This window comes from Oncorhynchus mykiss, chromosome 32, assembly GCF_013265735.2.
Source record: "Oncorhynchus mykiss isolate Arlee chromosome 32, USDA_OmykA_1.1, whole genome shotgun sequence".
Taxonomy (NCBI): domain Eukaryota; kingdom Metazoa; phylum Chordata; class Actinopteri; order Salmoniformes; family Salmonidae; genus Oncorhynchus; species Oncorhynchus mykiss.
The window spans coordinates 10,427,534-10,442,350 of record NC_050572.1 but is presented as its reverse complement, the minus strand read 5'-3'; the positions used below and the strand labels follow the sequence as shown (position 1 = coordinate 10,442,350).

The 14,817-nt window shown below is 42.4% G+C and overlaps 2 protein-coding genes across 2 annotated transcripts in view; both read right to left on the bottom strand.

Moving 5' to 3' along the window:
* Positions 1-681: 681 nt before the first annotated feature.
* Positions 682-4,674, bottom strand: si:ch211-199g17.9 (SYCE1 domain-containing protein). Its single transcript, XM_021562146.2, has 10 exons — positions 4,543-4,674; positions 4,268-4,315; positions 4,120-4,185; positions 3,788-3,862; positions 3,320-3,367; positions 2,541-2,595; positions 1,671-1,760; positions 1,514-1,577; positions 1,330-1,396; positions 682-1,064 (listed from the first exon to the last, which is right to left on the bottom strand). The coding sequence occupies exons 1-10, from the start codon at positions 4,556-4,558 to the stop codon at positions 967-969; spliced, it is 627 nt and encodes a 208-aa protein (XP_021417821.1). The 5' UTR covers positions 4,559-4,674; the 3' UTR covers positions 682-966.
* A 10,072-nt stretch (positions 4,675-14,746) lies between these two features.
* LOC110513484 (peptidyl-prolyl cis-trans isomerase FKBP9-like) overlaps positions 14,747-14,817 on the bottom strand; it is a 23,233-nt gene continuing 23,162 nt past the window's right edge. The window contains exon 10 of the mRNA XM_036970862.1: positions 14,747-14,817. This exon is cut by the window's right edge and continues 1,696 nt beyond it. The gene's annotated coding sequence lies outside the window, so the exon portion shown is untranslated.

Sequence of the window (14,817 nt, the reverse complement as noted above, 5' to 3'; positions counted from 1 at the left end):
TGTGTGTATGTGTCTGTCTGTGTGACTGTCAGTGGTAGAAAAAGTACTACATTCTCATACTTGAGTAAAAGTAAAGATATTACTAGAAAAGGACTCAAGTAAAAGTGAAAGTCATCCAGTAAAATACTACTTGAGTAAAAGTCTTAAAGTATTTGGTTTCAAATATATTTAAGTATCAAAAGTAAAAGTACAAATATTTTTTTTTAAATCCTTAAATTAAGCAAACCAGACGGCACAATTGAAAAAAAATTACGGATTGCCACAAACTCCAAAACTCCAACATAATTGACAAACAAAGCATTTGTGTTTACGTAGTAAGTCCACCAGATCAGAGGCAGTAGGGATGACCAGGGATGTTCTCTTGATGTGTGTGAATTGGACCATTTTCCTGTCCAGCTAAGCATTCAAAATGTACTTTTGGGTGTCAGGGAAAATGTATGAAATAAAAAGTGCATTATTTTCTTTAGGAATGTAGTGAAGTAAAAGTAAAAGTTGTCAACAATATAAATAGTAAAGTAAAGTACCGATACCCCCCAAAAATACTTAAGTAAAAATACTTTAAAGTACTACTTAAGTACTTTACACCACTACTGGTGACTGTCTGTGTTGCATTCATGTTGGTGATGTTTGTTTATTCTTATCCGTGTGAGATTCTCAATCCACAAACACGTAACCCTCAACCAGCAGAGACAACTGTATTTAATCTGTTTAAAAGCAGACTGCTCAGCGGCAAATAAATAATTAATAAAGAATGATGTACAAATGATTCAGAACCACAACATCAAACAGGGAACCTCAATACACAACATCAAACAGGGGACCTCAATACACAACATCAAGGGCAGAAGAACAATCACAAAACATTCACAACGTTGCTTCTACCCACGGAACCCTCGCTAACTATGAGCCATGGTAATATCTGTAATTGTACACAGTGGTCGTTTTTACAGTGTACGGTTCCAGGGTTCAGTCTGTGTGTTTGTCTGCTGTGTCAGTCGAAGTCTGCCTCCTGGCCTCATCCAGCGCCTCCTCTAGATGGCAGAGCTGAGACAACTTCAGCTGTTCTATACCCCCCCCCACACACACACACACACACACACACACACACACACACACACACACACACACACACACACACACACACACACACACACACACACACACACACACACACACACACACACACACACACACACACACACACACACACACACACACACACACACACACAAACAGACATAGATACATCACAGTTGCACACCCGATGGTGCTAATAGCCCATGTTAAAGTCTATTGTGTTTAAAGTATACAGTCATCAGAGTTTCTTACCAGCCTTCAGCAGCTGAGACTTGGCGTTTTCAACGCTCTCTATTTCAGCAGGCAGTCTGTCTGGGCTCTGGATGGAAGACACAACACTTCACAGATCTGGAAAGACTGGATATGTGAAAGAAACATGGAAGAAGCTTCTCTGAAATCTTTCAGATTTCTCACAGGTACAAGGAGACAAACTCACAAAGACAGAGTGCAGGTTCTTATGCTGCTCTATCAGCTGCTGGAGATGGTTTTCAAACTTCATCCTGTCAGAAAAAAAACACACAATACATAGTCTGATCTGTCTAATGGCTCAAGCACCCATTCTGACTGTTCCCCCTGCACCGCTACATAGTTACCGGTGTTTCCTGTGTTTGAGCTTAGTCTCCTGGATCTGACATCTGTACTGTTCTATCAGGTCCTCACTCTTCCTGTTAAGCTGCTGCTGCCTGTGAACAAGGACACATACACACTTAACTTGTTCAGGTGCTGGACAGGAGATGAGGAATGTCGGCCACTGTGATATGCTTCCTGCCACTGTGATTTATTGAGACGCACAGACCGACGTTTCTTATAAATTTACATTTAACCTTTATTTAACTAGGCAAGTCAGTTAAGAACAAATTCTTATTTACAATGACAGCCTACTCCGGCCAAACGTGCGCTGCCCTATGGGACTCCCAATCATGTGATACAGCCTGGATTCGAACCAGGGACTGTAGTGACGCCTCTCGCACTGAGATGCGGTGCCTTAGACCACAGTCTTTGTGAGGTCCTACAGAATTGAGCGTTCAAATACCTCACAGTGGGATCATAGCAGAGTTCATTTCTTTACCAGCAGCAGCTTTCTGACACATGCCGTGTCTTCATCCTGTTTTGTCAGGATTTTTAGAGTCAAAGTTTCCACCTGCAGATGTGTAGAGTTGAACCAAACACCAGATGTTGCTGAATAACTCCTCACGTCACAGGTTCGGTTCGGTATGTTAGTCCATGATGCCAATAAATCAATTGTTCTGTTTTCAAGTCTTTCCCTTTGTATATGATTTAATCTTAAACTGACTCTGAATAGAGATCATGTCCGCTCTAGGCCTGCATAAACATGAAGATATGCTGCCATCTAGTGTTTGATCTGAAGAAGGGATCTGGAAGCTGGCTACTTGACCACATGACAAGGTGGGTGGAGACTGGAGAGAGGGGAAGGTGCATACTAGGCAGGTGTAACTGCTCACCTGGTAGAGTCCTGTTCCATCTCTTCACACTGGAACTGCAGCACCATGCACGACTCTGGGATAAAGACATCATCATCAGTTTTAAATTGACAAAAACAACTGTAAACGTATTACCTTTGAGAGCACTATGGATTTCAGGCAGAGAAGGGAATAAGATCTACTGATTTTGGTAGTAGGTTCATTCACGTGTTGTAATATTCGGTAACTAGAAAATTAAGAACGACTGACTGATAAATGGGATCAGATATTTGAGACTGACCACAATCATCAGCTCTAACATCAACATACCATTGAGATGAGTCAGTGTGTAATATAACGAACCCTGAAAGTCAAATAAGACAAGCGTCTCCACTAAAGGCTTACTCTATTCTAAGCCAATCGTCATTCTGTTGCCATGATGTCATGGCAGGAATCTCTCAGTATTTCCAGAATGGCTACTTTTCTCATGACATAAATATAAAAGTATCTTACTTTTTTAACAAAGCGAAGAGAAAAAAAAACTATAAAAATAAGTGGACAACCTTGTAAAAATACTATAACAACTTAATACAACGCCTAGCAACCTTTTCTAGCGATGTTAGCCTCATTATAAGCTGTGCTAAGGCCATAAAAATGTGGAAGTTGTGTATCTCTTTAGTGGAAGGTTGAGGACATTACTTTTGGCGATAATCTTTAAACTTTTCCGTTTTTATTTTTGAGAAATGTGAGGGGCATCTGTTGAATGTTGAATAACATGTGTATGGCCTTAACGTAAAAGTGAGTGTTCTGTGTGTTGTCACCTTCTTTCTCTTTGTGGACTCCCTCCAGTTGGTAAGCTTCCGTCTGTACTGGGGGAAGAACAAGTGATGCTGGTGTCATCAATTTTGTACACTTCAGGACTACTAGAAAACCAAAACTACTAAGCATCACTTCATATTTTTCTAAACCGTTCCAATACTTTAAACAAGAAGCCTGTCTTCGAAGTAGGCTTATCTCTGATCTGAGATGGTTGGATGGCTGAAAGCAGGAGATCATTTCCCCCCAATCCAGTCATATTGGATTAGTGATTACCCCAAAGGAAGCAACCCACTAGGCACACACTGGTTGAATCAACATTGTTTCCACATCATTTCAATTAAATTAAGTGGAAACAATGTTGAATAGATGTTGAATTGTTGTCTGTGTCCAGTGGGAAGGGAAGAATAACAAAGGATGTAGCTAATATTACTTGTATGAGAGCAAAACCAGATTTCTTCAGCGTTTCTTACGGGCATCGAGTTCTTCCTGCAGAGAGTCTCTGAGTGACTGGGCCTCTTTCACCTCCTCCTCTATAGCTCTCTTACCTGAGAGGAAACACCAAAGACACATACATCCACACCACACTGTATGCATAACCACACTTTTACTGACACAAAACCATTATGGCTTGCAGGATGTTATCTTCAGCTAGATCAATTATGACAAAAAATACTGAATCAAATTTTTTATTATTAGCCTGAGTTCTTCATTAATCGTGTATATTTTAAACCCTAATCAACCTTGCTCTTCCATTAGGCATATATGATTAATTTGTAGTGTGGAAGGGGTTAATAATAGCTACCTTGTTGCAGCCTTTTAAGTTTATTCATCAGCTGCTCAACTTTGGGCTCAACATCTTCATGCCCACCTGAAATATATATCAGCTTGACATTTTTGATATGAGATATATCTAGCAAAGTCAAACATGTTGTATGTTTGCCTAACATTACCCTCTTTCGTAGAAGGTCTAAGGACATCCTCAACATTAAAAGATGAACCTGTAAAGAAACAAACAAGTGCTATTGAGAAATAACCATAGCTAACGTTAGCTGGGAGGGAAAAGGCTAGGAAGTTAGCTACAGTAGCTACTCCACATTCAATAGATGTCTATAGTATCTATCTACAGTAGTTAGCTAGCTAGCTAACTTATCAAGTTGGACACCAAGTACAGTTCTAAAATATATATATATATATATATATCACTAGCTTGTTAATTATCACTAACCTACATACACGCTCATTTTGAATACTTTGATTTCTCCTTCCAAAAAGAGAGAGAAAACGACCTTTTTATCGTGAAATAAATTCTCATAACATTTGAAATCTAGATAACTGTCTGCGGTCTTTCCCTCAGGGACGTTATAAATTGGCGGCATTCGACGTGTGATCGCAGCGCGCGGGGCAGGGTCAGGTTGGGACAACCTCGCCCGGTTCCGCGACAGGTGCCCAATGGGCCAGCTAGCAGAAAGCTTGTGATTAGTTTTGCTCTTTTATGTTCTTGTTGCCCATAAGAGGTATAACCAGAGCTGCTTTCACTTTCTGAAAAGTGTTGAATATTTATTGATTCAAGACATTTCAGCTTTTAATTTTTTATTAAACATAATACTTAAAAAAATTTAAAAAAAACATAATTCCACTTTGAAATTATTGTGTATTGATCAGTGAAATCTCAATTTAATACATTTTTAATTTAGGCTGTAACATAACAAAATGTGGAAAAAGTCAAAGGGTGTGCATACTTTCTAAATGCACGTATATCAAATCAAACTTTATTTGTCACATGCGCCCGAATGAAAGTGTAGACTTTACCGTGAAATTATAAAAGCCCTTAACTAACAGTGTAGTTCAAATATTTACCAAGTAGACTAAAATAAAAAGTAATAATAAAAAGTAACACAATAAGAGTAACAATAATGAGGCTATATACAGGGGGCACCGGTACCGAGTCAGTGTGCTGGGTACAGGTTAGTTGAGGTAATTTGTACATGTAGGTGGGGGTGAAGTGACTATGCATAGATAATAAACAGCGAGTAGCAGCAGTGTACAAAAGAAGGGGGGGGGGGGGGGGTCAATGTAAATTATCCAGGGGCGATTTTATTAATTGAGTGCGGCAGCAGAGAAAACAGACTGGAGTCTCTGACAATTGTATGAGCTTTCCTCTGACACCGCCTATTGTATAGGTCCTGGATGGCAGGAAGCTTGGCCCCAGTGATGTACTGGGCCGTTCGCACAACCTTCTGTGCACCTTACGGTCAGATGCCGAGCAGTTGCCACACCAGGCGGTGAGGCAACAGGTCAGGATGCTCTTGATGGTGCAGCTGTAGTACCTTTTCAAATCAAATCCAAATCAAATCAAATGTTATTTGTCACATACACATGGTTAGCAGATGTTAATGCGAGTGTGGCGAAATGCTTGTGCTACTAGTTCCGACAATGCAGTAATAACCATTGAGTAATCTAACCTAATAATTTCACGACAACTACCTTATACACACACAAGTGTAAAGGGATGAAGAATATGTACATACAAATATATGAATGAGTGATGGTACAGAACGGCATAGGCAAGATGCAGTAGATGGTATGGAGTACAGTATATACATATGAGATTAGTAATATAGGGTATGTAAACATATAAAAGTGGCATTGTTTAAAGTGGCTAGTGATACATGTATTACATAAAGATGGCAAGATGCAGTAGATGGTATAGACTACAGTATATACATATGAGATGAGTAATGTAGGGTATGTAAACATTATATTAAGTGGCATTGTTTAAAGTGGCTAGTGATACATTTTTTACATCAATTTTTCCATTGTTAAAATGGCTGGAGTTGAGTCAGTATGTTGGCAGCAGCCACTCAATGTTAGTGGTGGCTGTTTAACAGTTTGATGGCCTTGAGATAGAAGCTGTTTTTCAGTCTCTCGGTCCCTGCTTTGATGCACCTGTACTGACCTTGCCTTCTGGATTACAGAGGGGTGAACAGGCAGTGGCTCGGGTGGTTGTTGTCCTTGATGATCTTTATGGCCTTCCTGTGACATCGGGTGGTGCAGGTGTCCTGGAGGGCAGGTAGTTTGCCCCCGGTGATGCGTTGTGCAGACCTCACTACCCTCTGGAGAGCCTTGCGGTTGTGGGCGGAGCAGTTGCCGTACCAGGCGGTGATACAGCCCGACAGGATGCTCTCGATTGTGCCTCTGTAAAAGTTTGTGAGTGCTTTTGGTGACAAGCCGAATTTCTTCAGCCTCCTGAGGTTGAAGAGGCGCTGCTGCGCTTTCTTCACCACACTGTCTGTGTGGGTGGACCAATTCAGTTTGTCCGTGATATGAACACAGAGGAACTTAAAACTCCACTACTGTCCGATCGATGTGGATAGGGGGGTGCTCCCTCTGCTGTTTCCTGAAGTCCACGATCATCTTGTTTGTTTTGTTGACGTTGAGTGTGAGGTTATTTTCCTGACACCACACTGGAAGGGCCCTCACCTCCTCCCTGTAGGCCGTCTCGTCATTGTTGGTAATCAAGCCTACCACTGTAGTGTCTTCTGCAAACTTGATGATTGAGTTGGAGGCGTGCATGGCCACGCAGTCGTGGGTGAACAGGGAGTACAGGAGAGGGCTCAGAACGCACCCTTGTGGGGCCCCAGTGTTGAGGATCAGCGGGGTGCAGATGTTGTTACCTACCCTCACCACCTGGGGGCGGCCCGTCAGAAAGTCCAGTACCCAGTTGCACAGGGCGGGGTCGATACCCAGGGTCTCGAGTTTGGAGGGTACTATGGTGTTTAATGCTGAGCTGTAGTCGATGAACAGCATTATCACATAGGTATTCCTCTTGTCCAGATGGGTTAGGGCCGTGTGCAGTGTGCTTGAGATTGCGTCGTCTGTGGACCTATTGGGGCGGTAAGCAAATTGGAGTGGGTCTAGGGTGTCAGGCAGGGTGGAGGTGATATGGTCCTTGACTAGTCTCTCAAAGCACTTCATGATGACGGAAGTGAGTGCTACGGGGCGGTAGTTGTTTAGCTCAGTTACCTTAGCTTTCTTGGGAACAGGAACAATGGGGGCCCTCTTGAAGCATGTGGGAACAGCAGACGGGGATAAGGATTCATTGAATATGTCTGTAAACACACCAGCCAGCTAGTCTGTGCAGGCTCTGAGGACGTGGCTCGGGATGCCGTCTGGGCCTGCAGCCTTGCGAGGGTAAACACGTTTGCAGTGAAGGAGAGACCGCAGATTTTGGTAGCGGGCCGTGTCATGGATCTGGGGATCCATGCCAAATCTTTTTAGTCTCCTGAGGGGGAAAAGGTTTTGTCGTGCCCTCTTCACGACTGTCTTGGTATGTTTGGACCATTATAGTTCGTTGGTGATGTGGACACCAAGGAACTTGAAACTTTCGACCCGCTTCACTACAGCCCCGTCAATGTTAATGGGGGCCTGTTCGGCCCACCTTTTCCTGTAGTCCACGATCAGCTCCTTTGTCTTGCTCACATTGAGGGAGAGGTTGTTGTCCTGGCACAACACTGCCAGTTCTCTGACCTCCTCCCTATAGGCCGTCTCATCGTTGTCGGTGATCAGGCCTACCACTATTGTGTTGTCTGCAAACTTAATGATGGCGTTGGAATCGTGTTTGGCCACGAAGTCGTGGGTGAACAGGGAATACAGGAGGGGACTAAGTACACACCCCTGAGGGGCCCCAGTGTTAAGGATCAGCGTGGCAGATGTGTTGTTGCCTACTCTTATCACTTGGGGGTGGCCTGTCAGGATGTCCAGGATCCAGTTGCAGAGGGAGGTGTTTAGTCCCAGAGTCCTTAGCTTAGTGATGAGCTTCATGGGCACTATGGTGTTGAACGCTGAGCTGTAGTCAATGAATAGCATTCTCACATAGGTGTTCCTTTTGTCCAGGTGAGAAAGGGCAATGTGGAGTGTGATTGAGATTGCGTCATCTGTGGATCTGTTGGGACGGTATGCGAATTGGAGTGGGTCTAAGGTGTCCGGGAGGATGCTGTTGATGTGAGTCATGACCAGCTTTTCAAAGCACTTCATGGCAACCGATGAGTGCTACGGGGTGGTAGTCATTTAGGCAGGTTACCTTTACTTCCTTGGGCACAGGAACTATGGTGGTCTGCTTGAAACATGTAGGTTGAAAATGTCAGTGAAGACATTTGACAGTTGGTCCGCGCATGCTTTGAGTACACATCCTGGTAATCCGTTTAGCCCAGCGGCTTTGTGAATGTTGACCTGTTTAAAGGTTTTGTTCACATCGGCTACCGAGAGCGTTATCACACAGTCATCCAGAACAGCTGGTGCTCTCGTGCATGCTTCAGTGTTACTTGCCTCGAAGCGAGCATAAAAGCGAGTGGAAAATGGCGCCGGAGGAGATGGCCGCCGTTTTACGGTCTCCTTACCAATTGTGCTATTATGTGTTTTTTTTCCGCAATATTTGTAAATTATTTTGTGCATAATGTTTCTGCAACTGTATCTTACAGCAGAAAAGAGCTTCTGGATATCAGGACAGCGATCACTCACCTCGGATTAGACTAAGATATCTTCAACAACAACAACAAGCAGGACTCACACGATATTCTCCAAACACCCCACAGGGCAGACATCCCAATTATTCCAAAGATGCACGTTAGCAAGAAGCCCGATCTGCAGCCCCTTTTCCTGCGTCTTTTCTTCACGCAAAAGGCGTGTATCTGGGCCTGTTCCAGTGAAAACAGGATATCCTTCTCGTCGGACTCGTTAAAGCGGAATCACTGTTCTGATGTCCAGAAGTTTTTTTCAGTCATAAGAGACGGTAAGCAGCAACATTATGTACACAATAGGTTAAAAAGTAAGTTACACAAAACGCCAAAAAATGCCATATGTGTATATTTATATAAGGGAATGTTTTGCCTGTACTTGTCAGCTATTTCTCAGGGATCTCCCCCACCCATGGCTTACAGAGCTGAAATGAATCGGGGCTCCTTTCAAAAAAGTATGTTTTTCTTCTTACCAAAACAAAAACTGTAGGCTATGGAGGAGAAAGGGATGCTCTCTCTCTCAATTCAATTTCAATTTAAGGGCTTTATTGCTATAGGAAACATATGTTTCCATTGCCAAAGCAAGAGAAATAGATAAAAATCCTACAATGTGATTTTTCTGGATTTTTTTTCTCATTTGGTCTGTCATAGTTGAAGTGTACCTATGGTGAAAATTACAGGCCTCTCTCATCTTTTTACGTGGGAGAACTTGCACAATTGGTGGCTTACTAAATACTTTTTTGCCCCATTGTATACTGTCAACATGTACATTCTCATTGGTCAGTACAGAAACATCAGGTCAGTTTTATGACCACCGTCATCTTTACCAGTGGAGAGGTGAGCACTCTAAACTAGCCTCACCATCATCATCATCATCATCATCAGTGCTTCTGTCTGCTGTGTAGAGTTGAGAGAACACTTGAGGTGTGTGAATGTGAGAGGCTGAAATAGAGGAAGTCACCAGAGTGTGTCCAAGTGTTCCAGGTGAAGCACCGTTGCTGGACCTGGAGAAGACACACACACACACACACACACACACACACACACACACAAAAGTTATTCAGAGTCACAAGGGGTTAATGTCTTTAATTATGTCTGAGTGTTGGAGTGTGCCCGTGGCTTTCTACACACTTAAAATGCAAGAGAATTGTGACGTCTGGTTTACTTCAAAGGATCGGACCCTTTTTCTTCAATTTTCTCCTAAAATGACATACCCAAATCTAACTTCCTGTAGCTCAGGACCTGAAGCAAGGATATGCATATTCTTGATAACATTTGAAAGGAAACACTTTGAAGTTTGTGGAAATGTGAAATAAATGTAGGAGAATATAACACATTACAAAATATAAAATAAAAAAATAAAAAAATATATATATATATAAAATAAAAAAATATATATATATAAAATAAAAAAATATATATATAAAAATGTAAAAATATAATACAAAGAAAGTGTTTTTTTGTTTGTTTCTTCATCATCTTTGAAATGCAAGAGAAAGGTTGCAATGTATTATTGCAGTTTAGCTGCACTTTAGATTTTGGCCACTAGATGGCAGCAGTGTAAGTGCAAAGGTTTAGACTGATCCAATGAACTATTGCATTACTGTTCAAAATGTTGTCTCAAGACTGCCCAAATGTGCCGAACTGGTTTATTGATACATTTTCAAGTATATAACTGTGCACTCTCCTCAAACAATAGCATGGTATTATTTCACTGTAATAGCTACTGTAAATTGGACAGTGCAGTTAGATTAACAAGAATTTAAGCTTTCTGCTCATAGTGAAATAGTATTTTACTGGGTGACACACACACACACACACACACACACAGCGTAAGGAGAGACAGACGGTCATGTTGTAAAAGGGTTGGAATGTGCATTTATTCAAACTGTCCTTAACAGCATCATCATTAACAGAGGTATCAGATAGTAAACAAACTCAACTGTTGCAAATACACACACTTACACACACACACACACACACACACACACACACACACACACACACACACACACATACACACACGTACACCACTTACACACACACACACACACATACACACACACACACACACATACACACACACACATACACACACGTACACCACTTACACACACACACACACACACACACACAAAAACACAGCCGAAGCCGTGGCAAGTGAGATGTGTGTGCCGAGCATAGAGGAATTAGAACACAAGCTATTGGGGGGAAAACGTTAAACAACTGCCTGATAGTGGTACTAACATTCAGGTAAATGTTGCATAGGAGACTTCAGTGTTGTGAGTGGGCAGCTGAATGACTACGGATGTGTAGTCCTGTACTGTGATTGGCTTAGACATCAGGGAATACAGGAAGAGTTTGTACACATGAAAACAATGAACAGAAACACTGTTTTAGCACCTGAATCAACGGCCAACCCTAACTAAAACACACACACACACACACACACACACGTGTTAGCTCCAATGGACAGAACGGAATTATAGTACTGTACCAGAAATTCTGCAATCACCTAACTGTTCATCTATCATGGTGTTTGTTTTTACAACAACTATTTCAATAGTACTGTAATTGTACTCTATTAAGACATATTTGGTGAAGTTATGCCAGTTTGTGATGTCACCGGGATACAATATATCAAATAAAAACAGTTTGACCAACAGAACGGAGAAGAATTCAGGAGCACTAACTATTAAACATGGAAGATCCTCGGATCATCTGAACACAGCGAAGAGTTTACATCACAACCAAAATAGGCAGGCACTTATTCTCGCTAGAGTTAAGAAACTGATTAAAGAGACAAACACAAAACCAACCACGTGAACATGAATCTTCATTTACAAAAATAAAATTAAAAAAACACACTCTGTGATGCCAGAGAAGGTAAAAAAAAAGGCACATCATCATCATCATCAACAACAACAACAACATCAACAACAACAAACCAGGCTCGTCTATTAACACAAATGTAGGACTTTGTCCCAATGCTCTTAACGTTGATTGTCTCATTCCTCATCCTCCTGCTTTCCTTACTGTCCTCTCTCATTCCTCCCCTCCTGCCGACACCAGACTACTCAGCTCACAGAAAACTGGACAGGTCGAAGGTAAGTATAGTGATGTTTGTTACTCAACCCATTACTCAGAACAAAACTTGCCTCTCTCTCTCTCTGGTTTTCTCTATACATCTGACCCTGTATCAGCTCCCCCCCCCCCCCCCCCCACCCTCCGCACGCACACACACACACACACACACACACACACACACACACACACACAGACCTGTGTTCAAATACATGAGTATCTGGTATTTAAAACACTTTTTCTGAATATTTAAGTATTTTCTAATACAACAGCCCAAAACAAGTACTTTTATTTGAGTATTTTAATAGTTATTTGTAAAAAAGGAAATAGTTTACCAAATTGTATTTGAGTTAAATGCATGGGAGTGTATTTGAGTAAGTGTATTTTAGTATTTTCAAATACTTTCCAAGTTTATTTCCAAATACAATAAAATATTCAACTACTTGTCTTTTCAAATAAAATATATCTGAATACTTACTTCGAAAGTATGTGTATGTGAAAGTATGTGTATGTGAAAGTATGTGTATGTGTATGTGAAAGTAATTGAGATATTTGAAATAGTATTTGAAACCAGGTCTGATACACACACCCACACACATTCACACATTCACAAGCACAAACACACACACCCTCTTTGTTTTATACGGTCACCATATAAGCCCCCTCATAAACCCTGTCCCTATCTTATAGCTCGTCGTGTGGGGTCTAGTCTGTCTTATAGCTCGTCGTGTGGGGTCTGGTCTGTCTTATAGCTGGTCGTGTGGGGTCTGGTCTGTCTTATAGCTGGTCGTGTGGGGTCTAGTCTGTCTTATAGCTCGTCGTGTGGGGTCTCATCTCTCTTATAGCTCGTCGTGTGGGGTCTCATCTCTCTTATAGCTCGTCGTGTGGGGTCTAGTCTGTCTTATAGCTCGTCGTGTGGGGTCTAGTCTGTCTTATAGCTGGTCGTGTGGGGTCTGGTCTGTCTTATAGCTGGTCGTGTGGGGTCTGGTCTGTCTTATAGCTGGTCGTGTGGGGTCTGGTCTGTCTTATAGCTGGTCGTGTGGGGTCTGGTCTGTCTTATAGCTGGTCGTGTGGGGTCTAGTCTGTCTTATAGCTCGTCGTGTGGGGTCTCATCTCTCTTATAGCTCGTCGTGTGGGGTCTCATCTCTCTTATAGCTCGTCGTGTGGGGTCTAGTCTGTCTTATAGCTCGTCGTGTGGGGTCTAGTCTGTCTTATAGCTCGTCGTGTGGGGTCTAGTCTGTCTTATAGCTCGTCGTGTGGGGTCTAGTCTGTCTTATAGCTCGTCGTGTGGGGTCTAGTCTGTCTTATAGCTCGTCGTGTGGGGTCTAGTCTGTCTTATAGCTGGTCGTGTGGGGTCTAGTCTGTCTTATAGCTCGTCGTGTGGGGTCTAGTCTGTCTTATAGCTCGTCGTGTGGGGTCTAGTCTGTCTTATAGCTCGTCGTGTGGGGTCTAGTCTGTCTTATAGCTCGTCGTGTGTGGTCTCGTCTGTCTTATAGCTCGTCGTGTGGGGTCTCGTCTGTCTTATAGCTCGTCGTGTGGGGTCTGTCTGATAGCTCGTCGTGTGGGGTCTGGTCTGTCTTATAGCTGGTCGTGTGGGGTCTGGTCTGTCTTATAGCTCGTCGTGTGGGGTCTAGTCTGTCTTATAGCTGGTCGTGTGGGGTCTAGTCTGTCTTATAGCTCGTCGTGTGGGGTCTCATCTCTCTTATAGCTCGTCGTGTGGGGTCTCATCTCTCTTATAGCTCGTCTTGTGTCTATTAACACAAATGTAGGACTTTGTCCCAATGCTCTTAACGTTGATTGTCTCATTCCTCATCCTCCTGCTTTCCTTACTGTCCTCTCTCATTCCTCATCCTCCTGCTTTCCTTACTGCCCTCTCTCATTCCTCCCCTCCTGCCGACACCAGACTACTCAGCTCACAGAAGACTGGACAGGTCGAAGGTATGTATAGTGATGTTTGTTACTCAACCCATTACTCAGAACAAAACTTGCCTCTCTCTCTCTCTGGTTTTCTCTATACATCTGACCCTGTATCAGCTCCCCCCCCTCCCCCCGCCACCCTCCGCACGCACACACACACACACACACACAGACCTGTGTTCAAATACATGAGTATCTGGTATTTAAAACACTTTTTCTGAATATTTGAGTATTTTCTAATACAACAGCCCAAAACAAGTACTTTTATTTGAGTATTTTAATAGTTATTTGTAAAAAAGGAAATAGTTTACCAAATTGTATTTGAGTTAAATGCATGGGAGTGTATTTGAATAAGTGTATTTTAGTATTTTCAAATACTTTCCAAGTTTATTTCCAAATACAATAAAATATTCAACTACTTGTCTTTTCAAATAAAATATATCTGAATACTTACTTCGAAAGTATGTGTATGTGAAAGTATGTGTATGTGAAAGTATGTGTATGTGTATGTGAAAGTAATTGAGATATTTGAAATAGTATTTGAAACCAGGTCTGATACACACACCCACACACATTCACACATTCACAAGCACAAACACACACACCCTCTTTGTTTTATACGGTCACCATATAAGCCCCCTCATAAACCCTGTCCCTATCTTATAGCTCGTCGTGTGGGGTCTAGTCTGTCTTATAGCTCGTCGTGTGGGGTCTGGTCTGTCTTATAGCTCGTCGTGTGGGGTCTAGTCTGTCTTATAGCTCGTCGTGTGGGGTCTGGTCTGTCTTATAGCTGGTTGTGTGGGGTCTGGTCTGTCTTATAGCTGGTCGTGTGGGGTCTAGTCTGTCTTATAGCTCGTCGTGTGGGGTCTCATCTCTCTTATAGCTCGTCGTGTGGGGTCTCATCTCTCTTATAGCTCGTCGTGTGGGGTCTAGTCTGTCTTATAGCTCGTCGTGTGGGGTCTAGTCTGTCTTATAGCTCGTCGTGT